Source organism: Abramis brama, assembly GCF_963993115.1.
Source record: "Abramis brama genome assembly, chromosome: 2".
NCBI classification, from domain to species: domain Eukaryota; kingdom Metazoa; phylum Chordata; class Actinopteri; order Cypriniformes; family Leuciscidae; genus Abramis; species Abramis brama.
This window is the reverse complement of record NC_139964.1, coordinates 46,555,675-46,575,621: the sequence shown is the minus strand read 5'-3', so window position 1 is coordinate 46,575,621 and position 19,947 is coordinate 46,555,675. Positions and strand designations below refer to the sequence as shown.

Below are 19,947 nucleotides of genomic sequence, written 5' to 3'. Positions count from 1 at the left end.
ATGTTGCAGTGGGAGTTTACATGAGTTTCCAGCATGTTGTGTGATGCTTTCTCCGTTGTGTTGAAAGTCTCAGTGTGGCCGGTAGTGAGTGCGGCGCGCGCTCTTGAGTTTGAGCACCCGCACGAGCACGAGCGCTGTTGTTGCAATCTGAAACATCACCGCTAGAGGCCGCTGGATCCTACATACAGCACCTTTAAACCTTTACCGTTACTACTCTCATAAAACACTTGAATTACATGTTGACTTTTAAACAAATTTAACTGGTTTAACTGATGCAGACAAACATTAATGCAAAATGGAAAAACTTGACGAAATTTCTAATATTTTCATTAAGGATCTAACTGTAAAAGGAAACCCACCGAGAAAACCACTATCACACATTAAACAACACATGCAAAACACCTGACATGGCAAGACATATAAAACAATAGATTGAGACATGTGGATAATGACATACGTCGCTGACATTATCATGGAACATGTCACTGTATGTTGTAACATTCTCAGTAGTGACTGACAGATTAATTGAGCAGCTATACTGACATAATTCTAACACAAAATCTTAAATTCAAAAAAAAAAATTTTAAATATCAAAAAAACGCATTTAAGTCAGTAATATTTTTTCGAACATGTTATTTGTGTCACGTTTTCTTGATTGGCACTGAATGTTTTGTAATACCAGTGCTATTCTGTTGTTCATCTCACAAAGTTACAAACTGCCCATTCTAGAAAAAACACAAAATAAATCTATTATGGGTTACTTACTATTAATAATGCATTAACAGTCGCGTACATTACTGTAAACCTTTATTTTTGCATGATGCTACATTGACGCATGTTAGTAGGTGTCACTATAAATAGCCTTTTAGTGTAACACTGGCCAGCCAACACAGGGCTTTAATCTGTGGCTTTAATATTTCCCAAATAATTGTATCAAATTATGTTTAATAATGTGGAACACATCAACTCAGCGATGTAATAAATCAAATTTTCATAACATAAAGCAAATTGTTATGCAAGTGGCAAATAACCCAATTTATTGACACATCTCACGTTTTTAGTGACATATGCCAAACTCCACTGGCACATGCCAGTTGACCTGTGTCACTAAAAATATAAGTATAATGTAGATTATATCACATATGTATATAGTTAAATTGTACATAAATGGATTTTATTATATAATTCTATTCTATACGTATATCAGATACGTGTTTTTACACTTTTTGAAAGGACTTCATATATTTAAGCCACAGATGACAATCTTGCACTGGCCAATGTTATACTTATACTGGCACCTACTGACGTGTGTCCATGCAATATCATGAAAAAATAAGCTACAGGTTTACAATAACAGACACGGCTGTTAATGTACTATTCATAGTGACCCATTATAGATTTAATGATTTCTTTCCTAGAATGGGCAGTTTGTGACTTGTGAGATAAACAACAAAGAAGCATTGGTATTATCAAACATTCTGTGGCAAGCCAATCAAATACAGACGTGACAAGTAACATGTTTGGTAAAAAATATTACTCACTTTAATATGTTTATTTGGTATATAAAATTAAATATCACAAAATTGGGCTATTTAGAATTTTTTTGTCAATTATATCAGTATAGCTGTTCAATTCATCTGTCAGTCACTACTAAAGATGTCACAACATACGGTTAAATGTTCTACAATAATGTCAGTTACATGTCACTATACACTGGCACATGCCAATGAAGACTGGATGTGCCAATAAGCATAGACATACCATTGGCTTCTGTGCATCAGATGCTATGTCCATTATATTAATGCCGCTTCTCACATTCACAACTTTCCCAAATGTTTTCTTATACTGTATTGCCTATATTATCACTATATATTATGAAAAACTAACATCTTACCGCAAATCAGGTTACACCGTCTTCTGCAACATAAGAGTAAACAAAAAAGTTTGAAACATAAAAGCAATTACATTGAAGAACAATATCATATATAGATTTTGCACTCATGCAGGCTGCATAGTGCATAAAAAAGACTGTGCACATCATTTGAGTGTATATAGAAACACTAAAGTCAATTGCATACAAAACAACAAAACAAACGACTTTTAATTTAAGTTAATTAAACAATAGAATTAATAATAATAATAAAAATCTGCATATGAATTAAATATATATTTATTTTTATTTCAACTTTTTTTCATTGTTTTAATGACAGTGTCACTTTATGTCTCAAGCACGGATTTAATATTGATGCACGTATAACATAAGCGACTGCATTCACAAAATTCACTTTAAAATGTAAAGGTTATTATATACAATCAAGAGGAAAATGCATGTAGCAATAAACCATTCAATGCTATAAATTATATTCATTTACTATTAACTAATAACATCAAACAACAAAAATGTTTCAAATAACAACTTATTTGTCCTTCTAATCAAAACGCTGGCCAGATGAATTACATGAATTTAGTATTGTAACAAAACGATGCCTTAATACAAATAATCTAAAAATACAAACACAAAACATTCAAATAGACAAAAACAATTTAAACAGGGCTAAAAATAGTAAAGATGATTAAGATTAATACACAGATGATTAAGATTACACACAGAGAATCATAAATTCGAGCTTTACCTTTATAGAAAGTAGACAAAATCCCAGCTAACACACGACGTAACAGTTACGTAATGTATTCGTACTTTTTGGTCATGTCATGACCTTACTAACTGACAACGTAACTACAACGTCGCATGCTCGTAATTTCATTACCATCATATTACCAACCCACGACGTCGTCAGTACGTCCTCGTAAGGTTATAAGATAACCAACAACGTCCCAGATACGTACTTTATTCGTAATAATGTGGTAATTTCATGACGTACTGGCAACGGAACTGCAACGTCACGGGGCCGTAAGTTCATTACCATCATATTACCAACCCACAACGTCGTCAGTACGTCCTCCTAAAGTTATAAGATAACCAACAACGTCCCAGATACGTACTCTATTCGTAATAACTTGGTAATTTCATGACTTACTGGCAACGGAACTGCAACGTCAAAGGCCCGTAATTTCATTACCATCTTATCAGACTGCATGAAATATTTTATTTGTTTCAATTGTTTGTTCAGTATTTCTTACGTTTGAAAGACGTTCATTTTATTCAAGTAAGGTTATAATTCTAGATGTTTATGTTTCTAAATGTTGCGTGGCTTTGACGTTTTAATGGGCGTGCGCGTGAACCTTCGAGTCGACCTCAAACACTGGAGCGGAGATGAGTTGCCAAGGAAACGGCGCGGCACCGACCCGCACGCGCCTGCCTCACTGACTGCAACTGACAAAGCAGCTGAACTCCGTCTCTCGCTGTTGTTTTCACTGCTTTCTGGTGAGTTTAGTCTCTAAAATCACACAAATAATACACACAACTGTTCTTGACACTTCTCTTACTTGTAATTGACACGCTTCTGTTGAATATTTGCTTAATAGAAATGGTTTAGTGTCTTCGGAAAAAGTCCGTTAGCATCTCAACCGTTTTCAGAAGAGGTAACGTTATGCTAACTTCATAGCTTGAGCTTTTGATATGAACGTTTAGGCTTTTAATCACATCTTAATAGGTAGATGAGAGGTTTTGGTAGTTTTGTAAAAAAAAATAAGTTAGTTTGGAAGTGAGCTAATTTATTTAACATAAACGTATGTATTTAACATAAACATACTCGATGACATCACTTACATGGAGTGAGAAAATTGGCTGAAACTAGCTCAATGGTTAACACAAATTGATAAAAAATAGTTCTGTGATTTCAGCAGCAACAAAATAATCCTTCTACAACAGAGGGGAAGCTCCATGACTTCAACATTTCTGAAGAAAGCTGCTGCCAGAGAAGTTGGAAACAGGTGAAGTGAGGAAGCTCATTAAATTACTTCATAACCATCTTCTCACAATATTTTGTCACCTACTGTATATCAACATGCATCTGTTATTTTCTTAGTTTTTAAATTCTCATATTTACATTTACATTTGTTTGTTTAATTTATTTTAAGAAAGTTTTGACATCCAAACTTAAGTGACACTGTATGAGCAATATGAATAAGTGAATAAGTAAAACTAAAACCATAGATGAAACATTTATGATTATTATCAGTGTTGAAAACAGTTGTGCTGCTTCATATTTTTGTGTTTTTCAGGGTTATTTGAATGAAAGAAAAAAAGCAGCATTTATTTGAAACCGAAATCTTTACTCTCTCTTCTGGTCAATTTAATGCATCCTTAGATTCCTTACTGAATAAAATATGTTTGTTTTTAGTTTTTTTTTTTGTTTTGTTTTTACGCTATTGAACCCAAACTTTTGAACAGTAGTGTAAACTACTGTTTATATGTTGGGTCTATTTCACAATGAATCCTGGAGAGAGAGAAAAGAAAATGGATTAAACTGTAACATTGGTTTACACAAAAAGATTAATCGGCACAACTGTTTTCAACATTGATAATACTCAGAAATGTTTAGGACATTTGCACTGTAAGAATGTATAGTATTCAAATATTAAAATGCTGACTCGTTAGGCCATGTTTTCTCATTAAAATCAGATGATTTCCTATTAATTCCATAGAATGTAAGGGAATAACTCTAGAATAACCTTCCTGATAATGTTTGGGGCCCAGAAACACTATCCTAATTTAAATCTAGATTAAAGACACATCTCTTTAGCCAAGCATTCAATTAACACATCTCATAATCTTGCACTATATGATGAAATAGTAAAAAGTTCACATGACCATCTTTTGCCTGAAATAATATGAAAAGCAGCAATGCTAATCTTTCTCCTGTTGTCTCCTTGTTTCCATCTCAGGATGCTCAGCATATTTGACTAGAGATTACAGCAGCTCCAGTTCGGATCCAGCCTCACTTGGGAAGACTTCTAATGACATCAACACTCTTGAAGACAATGTGTTTAAACAGTATTCAGATGTTAAATGATATTTTAAAGTGTTTAAACTAATTTAAGTTTTTATGTCAGGTGGTACAACAACAATATTATGTATTGTAGTTGTACCACCTGACATGGAAAGTGTACCACCAACCTACCCATACTTGAAATTTGCAGTTTTTATTAGTATTTGAGAGAGCTCTACAAGCTTTTTCACTTTGCCAAAGAGATCAGTTAGGCTCCTCTGGACGATGCATTATGTTTACTGTTATTACCTTGTAAATTCATAATAACATTTGAGAATATACAAATTGCTGGACAAAAGTTTCTCAATTACCTCAACAGCTTTAAAACTACTGATATTTATAAAAAACAATTATATAAAAGGCTTCAAACCTAAAATGATGGCATAGTTTTTAATGTTTTATTATTAAGACACCATTTTAAATTGTTTTCTTAGTCTGTTCATTTGTTCGGACAGTTGCACCATCACCTGACATTTTGGGGGTTTAATGCTGCCTTCAGGAATCATCATAAATAGGCCTAGTTTCCTAGTTTAAAAAAATGGACATCGTAATCACGACTTCAGAAGAAGAACAACTAAATAATATGTATTATTAAATGTACCAAAAAAAAAGATTTCAAACTAAGGTTTTATAGAATATAGTGAATAGTGATACATTGTCATGAAGTTGTCAAATTATTTTAAAAGGAAATAATGCACTTGCCACAACATAACTTTGTGTTGTTATGTTTAGAAAAATATATGAGCGATTTTTAAACAAAACTGTCTGCTTATACAGATTCTATCTTTCAGTGCTAATTGCTTTGTGTATTTAAATGTTAAATGGGAAAACACTCAACTGTTCTTTTTTCTTGCATTTTTCTTTTCTTATTCTTGCTTTGTTATTAGGGCCACCAAAATGAAGACGTGTAGGAGTAGTTAGATGTTCAAGCTTTTGGGGAAAACCTTGTTCATTTAAATGTATAACCTGTTTGCATACTGTTTTTGCTGTTTGTGCTTTGTTCTATAGTAAATTAACTGAATTAACCAAATTTTGAGTCTGTATCTTTCATATGTCGTTGAAAAAGTCTCTAAAATAGTTTTGGGCCAATGAGGACAAGTTAAATTAGACCACTGCATGTCCGCCCATATTATTAAAAACTAAAATGACCAACTGGTTACCAACACACGACTGTCGATCCACAACGTTGCCACGACGTCGCCGTTACTTACTGACAACGTTACAAAGTTACGTCGTGACAACGAATCCAGGAATTTCACTTTTCCGGTTGCCAAAGTTTGGTCACCATATTACGTTGCAGTTACGTAACAGTCACGTATTTGTGTTAGCTGGGATGGCTTTCCTTTCCGGTCAAAACGGAAAGACAATACAGCACGCACCAACTAGTGGATAGAATTATAAAAACACATTACAATTAATCTTCATGAAAATGCTGTTCTAAAAAAAAAAACTTGCAATACACATTTTGTAATCTATGTAGCCTTTTTTTAAATGCAGGCTATAAAAATACACACTAACAAATTATGTTTACATGTGAAATAGATTTGTAATAAGTGAAACGATTATTTTTAGTTTAAGGAAACGAGTCTATTTAAGAGTCATTTGATTCCAAACAAGGACATTTGAGTGTTTTGGTTACAAGAACCATAGACATAATAAATACATAGACGCCCTATTGGCCGCTGGATCAAACGTCAACGGCGCCGCCATACTGCGGAGGGCAACTTTCCCATACCTCTCATAACGAGAATTGAGAAAAAATGCCTATTTCTTGTGCTGCTTGGGGCTTTACAAATCGCCACATAATTAAAAACAGGTCTCAGGGAATTACCTTTCACAAGCAAAACTGAAAATTTGTTCCTGGTTGTATTTCATTTACTATTTTTATTTTCAGAGGAGAAAGGCCGCGAAATTTAAAAATACTACTGTTATTTTGTCACGAAATGTAGTTTTAAGAGTTTTTCAGTCGACAATGTAGTTGTTTAAAGCTCAAATCTGTGGTCTATTTATAAAGAGAGCGCCTTTTTAAAAATATTATCTGGCGGTTTCGGAGTTGTGAGAGCCAGCGATCACCGGGCACTCAGCGCTCATGTACCCCGCCGAGAACAGCCTTGCCTCGGCTATAGTGCTTTTGACGTTCGTCGCTGATTTTGATGTCTTTAGTCTAGTGAGAATAATTCGTCTTGTGTATATCTAACGGGCGATCTTTGGTTTCATTAATCTATTATTTGTTCCTTGGCAGATTGTTTTGGCTGAGGGCAAAGTGAAGTTTCATAACTTTATATATTTAGGCTATATTTACTTTAACGGTGTAGCCCGCTGTATTTTTTTACTGAATCGTTTACTTTATTTTTTGACTTGTATAGCTTCTTATACCTTTTAAAAACTGAAATTTAACAAAAAGAGACAGGGTTGCGTCATTTTATTTTATATAGCCTATGTAAGAATATTTTAAAATATATAAATTTACATTATTTATTATTGTTATTATAATAATATACCACTTGCGATTTATCAATCTATTATAGTTATGCTGTTAAATTATTGTACTATTCATAGTAACTATTTAACTTATTTTTTTTGTCTATATTCTGTAATTGATATTTCATATTCTATTGCTATTATTATAGTATTATACATAAACTATATGCTATTATCAATATATTATTATTATTATTATATTAGTACTTATGATATTATATAATTATACTTTTCATTACTATTTAATTTGCTGTATACTGTTTGTTTATTTTATTGACTAAACTATTTACTATTAGCCTACTTATCACTTTATTTTATATTTACTATTTGCATTGCACTGTAGTTGTACCATGTATTACCATTAAGGATCCATCAGTTATCTTTTTTATTGCTAAAATCGGGTCAATGACAGAATATGCTTTTCCCACAATAAGAAAACTTTATTTAATTTAATGTGAAAATTCAATTATATCTCAGTATGGGGGTGTTCACAATTCTTATCCAAGAATGAAAAACGTCTATGTATTTATTATGTCTATGACAAGAACAGTCTATGATTACAAGTGTACCACTTTCAAATGAATCAAATTAAGAGTCATTTTGTTTTAAACGAGTCAATTTAAGAGTCATTTGATTACATATGAGGATATTTGACTCTTTTGGTTACAAGCGAGTCAATATATAAGTTATTTTGTTTCAGATGAGTCGGTTTAAGGATTATTTTGTTTCGAACTAGTGAATTTCACAGTCATCTGATAACAACTGAGCCAATTTAAGAGTCATTTACATTTAATCATTTAGCAGACACTTTTATCCAAAGCGACTTACAAATCAAAAGAACAATAAAAGCGGTTAAACTAAGGCCAAAGTGTATATATTTTTATAAAACATACCAAATAAAAGAGAAAAGAAAGCATTAGAATTAATTAATCAAATGTTGCCGAAAAAGATGTAGTATTTGATTACATACAAGAAAAGAGTTATTCTGTTTCAAACAAGTCAATTTAAGAGTTATATATGTTAAAAATGTATTTATTAATTTTAATGAGTAATTCACTTGCATTTGACATAACACAACTGCGCATGCTCCACCAAAATCCAACTCCACTAAAAAAAAAAATAATTCGCGTACAGACAAACTTTACTGCTGTAAATACACAAGGACATTATTGTATTCAACTTCCCAGTTGAACTCAAGTAGCGTAACAATACAAGATTTTGATAACTTTCAGTAAATACTAACTATACACTTATTTGCGTAGGAAACTTAATACGTTCTTTAAGAAACAGCAGTAACATGCCATCGCACATTTCCAGATTAATAAATACGCTTGAGTCTTAAATGGCGATAACAAACTTTATTTGCACCACACCCGATGAACACAACATAACGTACTGTGAACAAAACAATATTTGCATATATACACATCTGGTAAATAAAATAATTAAAATAAAAACTGATGAACAAAATATTATAAAAAAAAATAAGCACAAAATTACACCATCAAAAAAAAAAAAAAAAAAAATATGACACCACAATTAAACATTGTGCCCTTTCTGCACTTTCAAACCTAGAAAATTCCAACAACTATAAATAAATAAAATACGCTAAAATAAAATCTATGCTCTTAAGGCTGTTTAACAACTTTTAACCAAAATTTTTCTTTAAATACAAATAAATAACAAGTGCCATTTGAACAAACATAGCGTGCATCTGTTGCTGAGCACAAATTCGAAACAAAATTGTTCTACTGCGTGCATATTATGAAGAAACGCATCGCAACAATCCCACTTCCTTATGGCACAACTAAATCCGTTCCCCTTCCATGGCGGCCATCGCTCCTGCAAGCTCTCCATCTTCTGTCTCGCCACTTTCAGCGGTTTCCACCACTTTGTCGAGTCCAACGACAACATCTTGCTGGATGTGAACTCGCCATGCATCGCCACTCAGCAGATGCTCTTCCACATTCTGCCCTTCAATAAGCAGATGTGTGAGGGCTTCCTTCTCCAGGTAACTCCGGATGACAGAATTGGTCACACTCAGGTCCATTTCCCTACCCTCTTGCAAGAGTGCGACCCGTCCACTGGCAGTACACTGGTAAAATTCAGCTTTCTGCAGAAACTTGCAGCGTTGGCATCGATGAAACTTTAAAGTCGCGTTGAAATCTGGCTGCCACGCCTGGCATTTCGTGCATTTCTTGGACACAGCAATCTCAGCACGAATAATGCTTCCAGTCAACATGGTCACCACCTCCTCCTCAGCTTCAAAGTGTGGAAACGAACTTGCTCCAGCCACTTCTGGGATTTCAGCAATCTCAGTGTTCCGGGTTGTGGTCAGGGACACACATCCCAGGTACTCGCGCGTGCTGAGATTGCGCATCTGATACGAATGGCCACTCACCACCAGCCCTATCTGGCCAGCCCACAACTGGAGTTTCATGTGGCCGGACGAGTCTTGGACGTAACAGGTCTGGGTTTCGACATTGGCACCCATTATCTGCACCATCTCTGTGGCCACATCAACATGGCAAACTTTCACCTCCATTTTGCCAACCTAACAGAACAAAACCCAGAAACAGTTAAAAACATCATATTACATGAAAACCGCACAACATAAAAAAAATAAAAAAAAACACACACACACACACATTAATCCTAAGCATACATGTAGGCTTCACATCAATACCCTTGAACTGGGACCGATATTTTTTCCCATCAGCTTTATCCTGATACACGTGATACTATAACATCGCAGCTACATGAAAGAGCCTTTATTACTCAAAAAATAAAAATGTATGTTTATTGCTGCTGAACCTACAGCTCTTAAATAAACCAGTCCTGTATCTGGACTAAATACCAACAACTGTGTCGTCATCAAGACTCATGCAGCCGTTCTAGACAATCTGCACAAAATGACCCAGCCGACTGCTCTCTAATTACTCTCACAGTACTTTCAGAGCATGCGTCTCAAGCATGTGCGTCTCAAGCATGTACGTCAGGACTGTCTCAAGACAAACAATATTTCTAAGAGGCATGCATTGCTTGAAGTCAGCCACCAATCCAACTGTGCAACACTTTATAAACTCACGCGAACCTGGAGTGTGCACCCATCTGTTACAGACTACACGTGTATTTGACTTTGTTTTGAATGCAGCGGCAGCAATTACAACAAAGTATTTAATTCTGAAATGCACACTTATGTGCTTTAGCCAAACACAACTGTTGGTGTTCCTATCTGTTTTTGCTGGATAAAAAAACAACAAAAAAACTTGTAATTGAAAACATGCTTTCAATTATTTTTATTTTTACAAGTTATCTGTATTTTTTAAGCCATTATTACTTACTTAGAACAGCCTAGCTACGCTTTTATCAATATTACTAACAATGCAATTTAAGACCAAAGCATTAATTTACGACCATTTATAAAACCACAGCTGGTATGAAAATGCCCTCTGTTTCTATAAAATACTGTCAGTCCATTAAACAACATTAAACGCACATCATTATTTTTGTCATTAAGATCTGAATTTGTACTATTTTCATATAGTAATCATTATTGTACAAATTAATGTACACATTACTTACAGTATATTTTACATATTTCCTGTCAAGACATATTTATATGAATAAAAACCACTACCATTCATACTAATACTGCTACTCGGGCACCAAATTATAATTTCTTTTATATATTATAGGTTAGATATTCTACATTACAACATAATTCAAAGATATATCACTTTCAACTTTTATTCCACTCTACAAAATAACTTTTAATTTCACTGAACTTAAGACAATCCTTAGACAAACTTATTATGATGTCATATATTTAACCATTGCTTTATCAAACATTTTGAAATGGAATAAACTTATCAAACACTTTGCAGACTTAACTGCACAAATGTTAAACTTCATATAGAGTAATCCTCCTTATTAAACCAACCGTTTCCTTCGTTCTTTCATTAACATTAAAGACAAGCATCGCACAAACTAATTTATTCAACTACTGTCCCTTTAAAATCTGTCGCTGCAACACCTGCCGCGAATCTGACGCACAGGCTGTCACTTACGGCCCCATATCTAACAGCTCTCGAAGTTGACACAACGAAAATAATACTACTCGCAAAACAACCATAATAATTGTTGGTTCGTTCAACTTCAAAAGAGAACTGGACGCATGTTGCGTGTGTTGGCTTGTGTGCGTAACATGACGCGGCATTCACAAACAGCGCGTCCACTAAAATCTTGCCGCACTTCAATACTTTAAAAGCATTTACGTGAATAACAGCGTGATCGTGTTATTAAAGGATAACAGAAAACTTTACTCTACGTTACTGCACTAATATTTGAATGCGTTAAACTGAACAAAAACGAAGCCCCCCACCCCCCATCGTTTATTCGTCATACGACGAAGCTTCACATACTTTTTGCTTTTAAATCGTCTGTATACATTTGCATCCCTTAATAGTTACCTGCTGTCGTGCTGCCATGGCTTTAGCCTCAGCCACTGTTTTTTGGGCACTCTGTGGAGACTCTCGGAAGCCGAAACCGACGTCGGTCACCACAATTAGCTCTGTTGCCTTGCCGCACTGGACATCAAACTTTCCTCCCTCATAACCTTGACAACATAAACTTAGTTAATAATAACACAAACTCAAAAGCGACTTATTTACGTTAAACGCAATGGATATACTTACTGACGCGCTTCTTGATTTTCATGAGCTTTACAGGACTCTTATTTTTTTCTGCCAAACTGAAAATTGACCGCTTCTCCACCGCGAACACGACGACGTGTCTAAATTCTTCTCTGCTCACTTGAAGCGACGCGTTGAAATACTTCGCGCCATTGCGCACACCTATCCTAACCGCACTGACGTTATGTATGTAACCCTCGACACAAGTTTCATCCATGGAAACTTCCGTTTTAACTTTTTTAGATGGACTCGCCATGATGGTCTCTTCTTGCTGTTCGCTGGAGATTACGCTACAAATCCCACAAACACTTTCGACGCAGCAAAGCTACACTACGTATACACAACTGCGCATGCTCCACCAAAATCCAACTCCACTAAAAAAATAATAATTCGCGTACAGACAAACTTTACTGCTGTAAATACACAAGGACATTATTGTATTCAACTTCCTAGTTGAACTCAAGTACCGTAACAATACAAGATTTTGATAACTTTCAGTAAATACTAACTATACACTTATTTGCGTAGGAAACTTAATACGTTCAGAAACAGCAGTAACATGCCATCGCACATTTCCAGATTAATAAATACGCTTGAGTCTTAAATGGCGATAACAAACTTTATTTGCACCACACCCGATGAACACAACATAACGTACTGTGAACAAAACAATATTTGCATATATACACATCTGGTAAATAAAATAATTAAAATAAAAACTGATGAACAAAATATTATAAAAAAAAAATAAGCACAAAATTACACCATCAAAAAAAAAACAAAAAAACAAATATGACACCACAATTAAACATTGTGCCCTTTCTGCACTTTCAAACCTAGAAAATTCCAACAACTATAAATAAATAAAATACGCTAAAATAAAATTTATGCTCTTAAGGCTGTTTAACAACTTTTAACCAAAATTTTTCTTTAAATACAAATAAATAACAAGTGCCATTTGAACAAACATAGCGTGCATCTGTTGCTGAGCACAAATTCGAAACAAAATTGTTCTACTGCGTGCATATTATGAAGAAACGCATCGCAACAATCCCACTTCCTTATGGCACAACTAAATCCGTTCCCCTTCCATGGCGGCCATCGCTCCTGCAAGCTCTCCATCTTCTGTCTCGCCACTTTCAGCGGTTTCCACCACTTTGTCGAGTCCAACGACAACATCTTGCTGGATGTGAACTCGCCATGCATCGCCACTCAGCAGATGCTCTTCCACATTCTGCCCTTCAATAAGCAGATGTGTGAGGGCTTCCTTCTCCAGGTAACTCCGGATGACAGAATTGGTCACACTCAGGTCCATTTCCCTACCCTCTTGCAAGACTGCGACCCGTCCACTGGCAGTACACTGGTAAAATTCAGCTTTCTGCAGAAACTTGCAGCGTTGGCATCGATGAAACTTTAAAGCCGCGTTGAAATCTGGCTGCCACGCCTGGCATTTCGTGCATTTCTTGGACACAGCAATCTCAGCACGAATGATGCTTCCAGTCAACATGGTCACCACCTCCTCCTCAGCTTCAAAGTGTGGAAACGAACTTGCTCCAGCCACTTCTGGGATTTCAGCAATCTCAGTGTTCCGGGTTGTGGTCAGGGACACACATCCCAGGTACTCGCGCGTGCTGAGATTGCGCATCTGATACGAATGGCCACTCACCACCAGCCCTATCTGGCCAGCCCACAACTGGAGTTTTATGTGGCCGGACGAGTCTTGGACGTAACAGGTCTGGGTTTCGACATTGGCACCCATTATCTGCACCATCTCTGTGGCCACATCAACATGGCAAACTTTCACCTCCATTTTGCCAACCTAACAGAACAAAACCCAGAAACAGTTAAAAACATCATATTACATGAAAACCGCACAACATAAAAAAAACAAAAAAAAACACACACACACACACATTAATCCTAAGCATACATGTAGGCTTCACATCAATACCCTTGAACTGGGACCGATATTTTTTCCCATCAGCTTTATCCTGATACACGTGATACTATAACATCGCAGCTACATGAAAGAGCCTTTATTACTCAAAAAATAAAAATGTATGTTTATTGCTGCTGAACCTACAGCTCTTAAATAAACCAGTCCTGTATCTGGACTAAATACCAACAACTGTGTCGTCATCAAGACTCATGCAGCCGTTCTAGACAATCTGCACAAAATGACCCAGCCGACTGCTCTCTAATTACTCTCACAGTACTTTCAGAGCATGCGTCTCAAGCATGTGCGTCTCAAGCATGTACGTCAGGACTGTCTCAAGACAAACAATATTTCTAAGAGGCATGCATTGCTTGAAGTCAGCCACCAATCCAACTGTGCAACACTTTATAAACTCACGCGAACCTGGAGTGTGCACCCATCTGTTACAGACTACACGTGTATTTGACTTTGTTTTGAATGCAGCGGCAGCAATTACGACAAAGTATTTAATTCTGAAATGCACACTTATGTGCTTTAGCCAAACACAACTGTTGGTGTTCCTATCTGTTTTTGCTGGATAAAAAACAAAACAAAAAAACTTGTAATTGAAAACATGCTTTCAATTATTTTTATTTTTACAAGTTATCTGTATTTTTTAAGCCATTATTACTTACTTAGAACAGCCTAGCTACGCTTTTATCAATATTACTAACAATGCAATTTAAGACCAAAGCATTAATTTACGACCATTTATAAAACCACAGCTGGTATGAAAATGCCCTCTGTTTCTATAAAATACTGTCAGTCCATTAAACAACATTAAACGCACATCATTATTTTTGTCATTAAGATCTGAATTTTTACTATTTTCATATAGTAATCATTATTGTACAAATTAATGTACACATTACTTACAGTATATTTTACATATTTCCTGTCAAGACATATTTATATGAATAAAAACCACTACCATTCATACTAATACTGCTACTCGGGCACCAAATTATAATTTCTTTTATATATTATAGGTTAGATATTCTACATTACAACATAATTCAAAGATATATCACTTTCAACTTTTATTCCACTCTACAAAATAACTTTTAATTTCACTGAACTTAAGACAATCCTTAGACAAACTTATTATGATGTCATATATTTAACCATTGCTTTATCAAACATTTTGAAATGGAATAAACTTATCAAACACTTTGCAGACTTAACTGCACAAATGTTAAACTTCATATAGACTAATCCTCCTTATTAAACCAACCGTTTCCTTCGTTCTTTCATTAACATTAAAGACAAGCATCGCACAAACTAATTTATTCAACTACTGTCCCTTTAAAATCTGTCGCTGCAACACCTGCCGCGAATCTGACGCACAGGCTGTCACTTACGGCCCCATTATCTAACAGCTCTCGAAGTTGACACAACGAAAATAATACTACTCGCAAAACAACCATAATAATTGTTGGTTCGTTCAACTTCAAAAGAGAACTGGACGCATGTTGCGTGTGTTGGCTTGTGTGCGTAACATGACGCGGCATTCACAAACAGCGCGTCCACTAAAATCTTGCCGCACTTCAATACTTTAAAAGCATTTACGTGAATAACAGCGTGATCGTGTTATTAAAGGATAACAGAAAACTTTACTCTACGTTACTGCACTAATATTTGAATGCGTTAAACTGAACAAAAACGAAGCCCCCCACCCCCCATCGTTTATTCGTCATACGACGAAGCTTCACATACTTTTTGCTTTTAAATCGTCTGTATACATTTGCATCCCTTAATAGTTACCTGCTGTCGTGCTGCCATGGCTTTAGCCTCAGCCACTGTTTTTTGGGCACTCTGTGGAGACTCTCGGAAGCCGAAACCGACGTCGGTCACCACAATTAGCTCTGTTGCCTTGCCGCACTGGACATCAAACTTTCCTCCCTCATAACCTTGACAACATAAACTTAGTTAAAAATAACACAAACTCAAAAGCGATTTACTTATTTACGTTAAACGCAATGGATATACTTACTGACGCGCTTCTTGATTTTCATGAGCTTTACAGGACTCTTATTTTTTTCTGCCAAACTGAAAATTGACCGCTTCTCCACCGCGAACACGACGACGTGTCTAAATTCTTCTCTGCTCACTTGAAGCGACACGTTGAAATACTTCGCGCCATTGCGCACACCTATCCTAACCGCACTGACGTTATGTATGTAACCCTCGACACAAGTTTCATCCATGGAAACTTCCGTTTTAACTTTTTTAGATGGACTCGCCATGATGGTCTCTTCTTGCTGTTCGCTGGAGATTACGCTACAAATCCCACAAACACTTTCGACGCAGCAAAGCTACACTACGTATACACAACTGCGCATGCTCCACCAAAATCCAACTCCACTAAAAAAAAAATAATTCGCGTACAGACAAACTTTACTACTGATAATACACAAGGACATTATTGTATTCAACTTCCTAGTTGAACTCAAGTACCGTAACAATACAAGATTTTGATAACTTTCAGTAAATACTAACTATACACTTATTTGCGTAGGAAACTAAATACGTTCAGAAACAGCAGTAACATGCCATCGCACATTTCCAGATTAATAAATACGCTTGAGTCTTAAATGGCGATAACAAACTTTATTTGCACCACACCCGATGAACACAACATAACGTACTGTGAACAAAACAATATTTGCATATAATATCATAAACATAATTGTATGTTCGTGTCTGTTTCTCTCTCTCTCTATGTGTGTGTGTGTGTATGTGTGTGTTTAAGCATGCATTATTGAGTTAACACAACCATATTTTGTAAGTGTTTATCACTTCATTTGCACTGACACTTCACATAATTGCTTGTTATGTGCTAAATCATGGTAAATCACGCTAGAAACATTGTAAATCATAGTAAACAATACTAGAATGTGGTGTATCAACATAAATCATGCAACAATCCTGGTAAATCATTGATAAACTATGGTAAACCATGCTACAATCACAATAAACAATGGCAAATCATACTAGAATGTAAATATCATGGTAAAACATGCTACAACATGGTCTTTTCCATCTATGATGTCAGTGGTTACATGCTTCATAAATAAAACTTAATAACTTTTAATGCTTTTGTGCTTAAAGGCCTTAACTGCTTGAACCCCGATAAATGCTGCTTGCAGCTTTAATTATTATTATTATTATTATTATTCTTCTCCGCTAAAACGCATCGTGCAGCCCAAACCGTAAGTGCTGGAGACTTGAAACTTTGTCAGATGGTAGTACAAAAATCGAGGAAAGGTTCAGAGAGTATGACCCCGATTGGCCTATAGGTGGCGCTATAGCAACCAAAAGCGCGAAACTGCTCATAACTCCTAGACCGTATGTCGTAGACTCAAGTGTCTTATATCATTGGAAAGCTGGACGTCTGACGAACAAAACGTATATCTCCGATTTCATTTCCGTCATGATAGATTTTCCGCCATTTTGAATTTTGTCAAAAATCTACTTTTGCGAACTAGTCCGTGGTTTTTCGTCCGATCGGAACCAAACCAGTGCAGAAATGTTCTCTGGAGTCTGAAGATCAATAATTATCGAAAAAACGTCGATATTTCGATTCAAAGTCGCTAGGGGGCTCAAAATGAACGTTGTGGGAGGAGCCTATTTTACTAAAATGGCTATAACTCAAAAAGTAAATGAGATAGCTTCACCAAACTGGGTACACATATGTAGGATTTCAATCTGGGGTCACAGTAACAAAATAGCGACGATTGAACACTAGGTGGCGCTATAACATGAAAAAAACATGAAAAGGGCTATAACCACCTGACCGTTAGTCTGATTGACTTGAAAATTGGTATGCAGTGTCTTGGTCCAAGGTGCCATGTATGTCTATGAGGACATTGACGTATCTCAAAAAACATGGCCGCCATTGGCCAATGAAGTCGAGCACCTATTAGACAAGGTTAACAGAGGCCGATCGGAACGAAACTCGATGGGCATGTTCGACTCATGGCCCTAGAGGTCTGTAAAAATTTTGAAAGAAATCGGCCACTAGTTGGCGCTAACGAGTTTTATGGCTCTGTAATCACATGGTGTTACACTTATTGTCACAAAATGCATATCATTTGATAGATCTGCTCATGCTGAACAACTTTGCCTCTATAACCATTGCTGTCAATCAAACCGTTCATTAAATATTCGCAAACATGTTAAAAACCTACTTTTGCGAACTAGTCCTAGGTTTTTCGCCCGATCTGAACCTGACCAGTCTAGGACAATTCTCTGGACTCTCTAGATCAATAATTATCAAAAAAAAGTTGAACTTTTGCATTTGAGTGGCTGTAATAGGGTCATTTATAAAATGGGCGTTGCAAAATACACTCAAAAGCCTATAAATCCTAAATGAAAACTCAGAACTTCACAAAAATTGGTGAGCATATGTGACATATCATCATTAACAAGCATGCAACATTTTTTGGAGATCGGACCAAATGTGGCGCTATAACAGTTAAAAGGCTTTAAAACCATATGTTTCCTATGGTAAACTGCCTGTATTGGCTGTAAATGGTCTGATCTGTAAAATGGTCTGTAAATCTCTGATCATATAATTTTCATATCATAATGTTCAAAACTAGTGCAATACAATTCTCTGTACTCACTAGATCAATAATTGTCAGAAAAAGTTGAACTACTTCATTTGGTTAGCTATAATAGGTTCACTTCAAAATGTGGCCTTTACCAAGTGTCCCCGAAAGCCTATATCTCTTTAATAAAAACAAGTCAGAACTTAAGAAGTTCTGCTCTTAAGAAGCATGAAAAATTTCAGACAGATCGGACAAAATTTGCCTCTATAACAGTTAAAAAGGTAAAAATGATATAACATGGCATATTAAGTCAATAAGTGGTATTGTACTGCCCCCTGCTGTCATTTCATCATACTACTCCCTAATATTGTTATATAATTCATATTTAGACTTTATAAAATCATTATTTTAACATTTACAATCACATTTTGTCAAAACTCATCTATTGAAGTATTACTATTGACAATTCTGTCAAATTAAGGAATGGAATCCTGAAACGAAAGTAAAAACGGAGGCCGCCATTTAGGCCACGCCCCCCCAGGACAAATTCACTCATAACTCGAAAACGGAAAGACGCTGCACGCTCAAATTTTGATGGTAAGGACCTCTCTTGATCGAAACGTATCGTCGCGGGCCTCGGGCCTTCCAGAGATAAAAGCCCTGAAATATATGCCTTTGAACGATCAGAACTCCCGGTCCCAATCGCCCAAAAACACCGCGATGGTCTCATTCAACAAGACTCCTCAAGCACTATCTATGCTCTGAGTTTCAGAATTTTTCGCCTTTTGGTTCCGGAGATATAAGTGATAAACCAAATTCCCATTCATTCATTCATTCATTCAATCAATCACTTCAACTGTTGCACCACTAGAAACACACCACTGTTGTCCACTGGAGGGAGCAGCAGGATTACACATGATCTTTTTATTCGCTTTCAGTATTGGGAAACAAACAAATGCTTTAAAAAGCAATCTTTTTTATTATGATGTTTTTTATTTTATTATGATATTTGTATATATTTTATTTTTTAATTTTTTATTATGATTATTATGAAGTTTTATATTATTAGATAAAGAAATGCCTATAGACAATTAAATATTATTATTATTATTATTATTACGGACTGGTAATACAGATCACAAAGAAATATGTGAAATGGTTAGACCATTAAAAGATATTTTCACAATATCACATCCTAAAAACATGGAAAACATATTTATCTTTGTGTGTGTGTGTGTGTGTGTGTGTGTGTGTGTGTGTGTGTGTGTGGATGTGTGTGTGGATGTGTTTGT

The 19,947-nt window shown here is 35.6% G+C and overlaps 2 protein-coding genes and 1 long non-coding RNA gene across 6 annotated transcripts; 1 reads left to right on the top strand and 2 right to left on the bottom strand.

Annotated features, from left to right (window-relative positions):
- The first annotated feature begins 762 nt into the window (after positions 1 to 762).
- Positions 763 to 6,030, top strand: LOC311078409. Of its 4 annotated transcripts, XR_014605160.1 has the most exons (4): positions 763 to 3,385; positions 3,487 to 3,543; positions 3,805 to 3,894; positions 4,849 to 6,030. It is a non-coding gene; the product is annotated as an uncharacterized lncRNA (long non-coding RNA). The 4 variants fall into 4 exon arrangements; XR_014605161.1 differs by having other exon boundaries at positions 768 to 3,543; positions 3,791 to 3,894; positions 4,849 to 6,029; XR_014605162.1 differs by having other exon boundaries at positions 770 to 3,543; positions 4,849 to 6,029.
- Positions 6,031 to 7,619: 1,589 nt separating this feature from the next.
- On the bottom strand, positions 7,620 to 12,280 carry LOC311078009 (uncharacterized protein; the record flags this gene model as incomplete). The annotated part of the gene is made up of 3 exons (XM_084106655.1): positions 7,620 to 9,987; positions 11,906 to 12,051; positions 12,271 to 12,280. The coding sequence occupies 3 exons, from the start codon at positions 12,278 to 12,280 to the stop codon at positions 9,241 to 9,243; spliced, it is 903 nt and encodes a 300-aa protein (XP_083962781.1). The 3' UTR covers positions 7,620 to 9,240.
- Positions 12,069 to 16,733, bottom strand: LOC311078458 (uncharacterized protein). Its single transcript, XM_084107283.1, has 2 exons — positions 15,867 to 16,733; positions 12,069 to 13,946 (listed from the first exon to the last, which is right to left on the bottom strand). The coding sequence occupies exons 1-2, from the start codon at positions 15,882 to 15,884 to the stop codon at positions 13,200 to 13,202; spliced, it is 765 nt and encodes a 254-aa protein (XP_083963409.1). The 5' UTR covers positions 15,885 to 16,733; the 3' UTR covers positions 12,069 to 13,199.
- Positions 16,734 to 19,947: the final 3,214 nt, after the last annotated feature.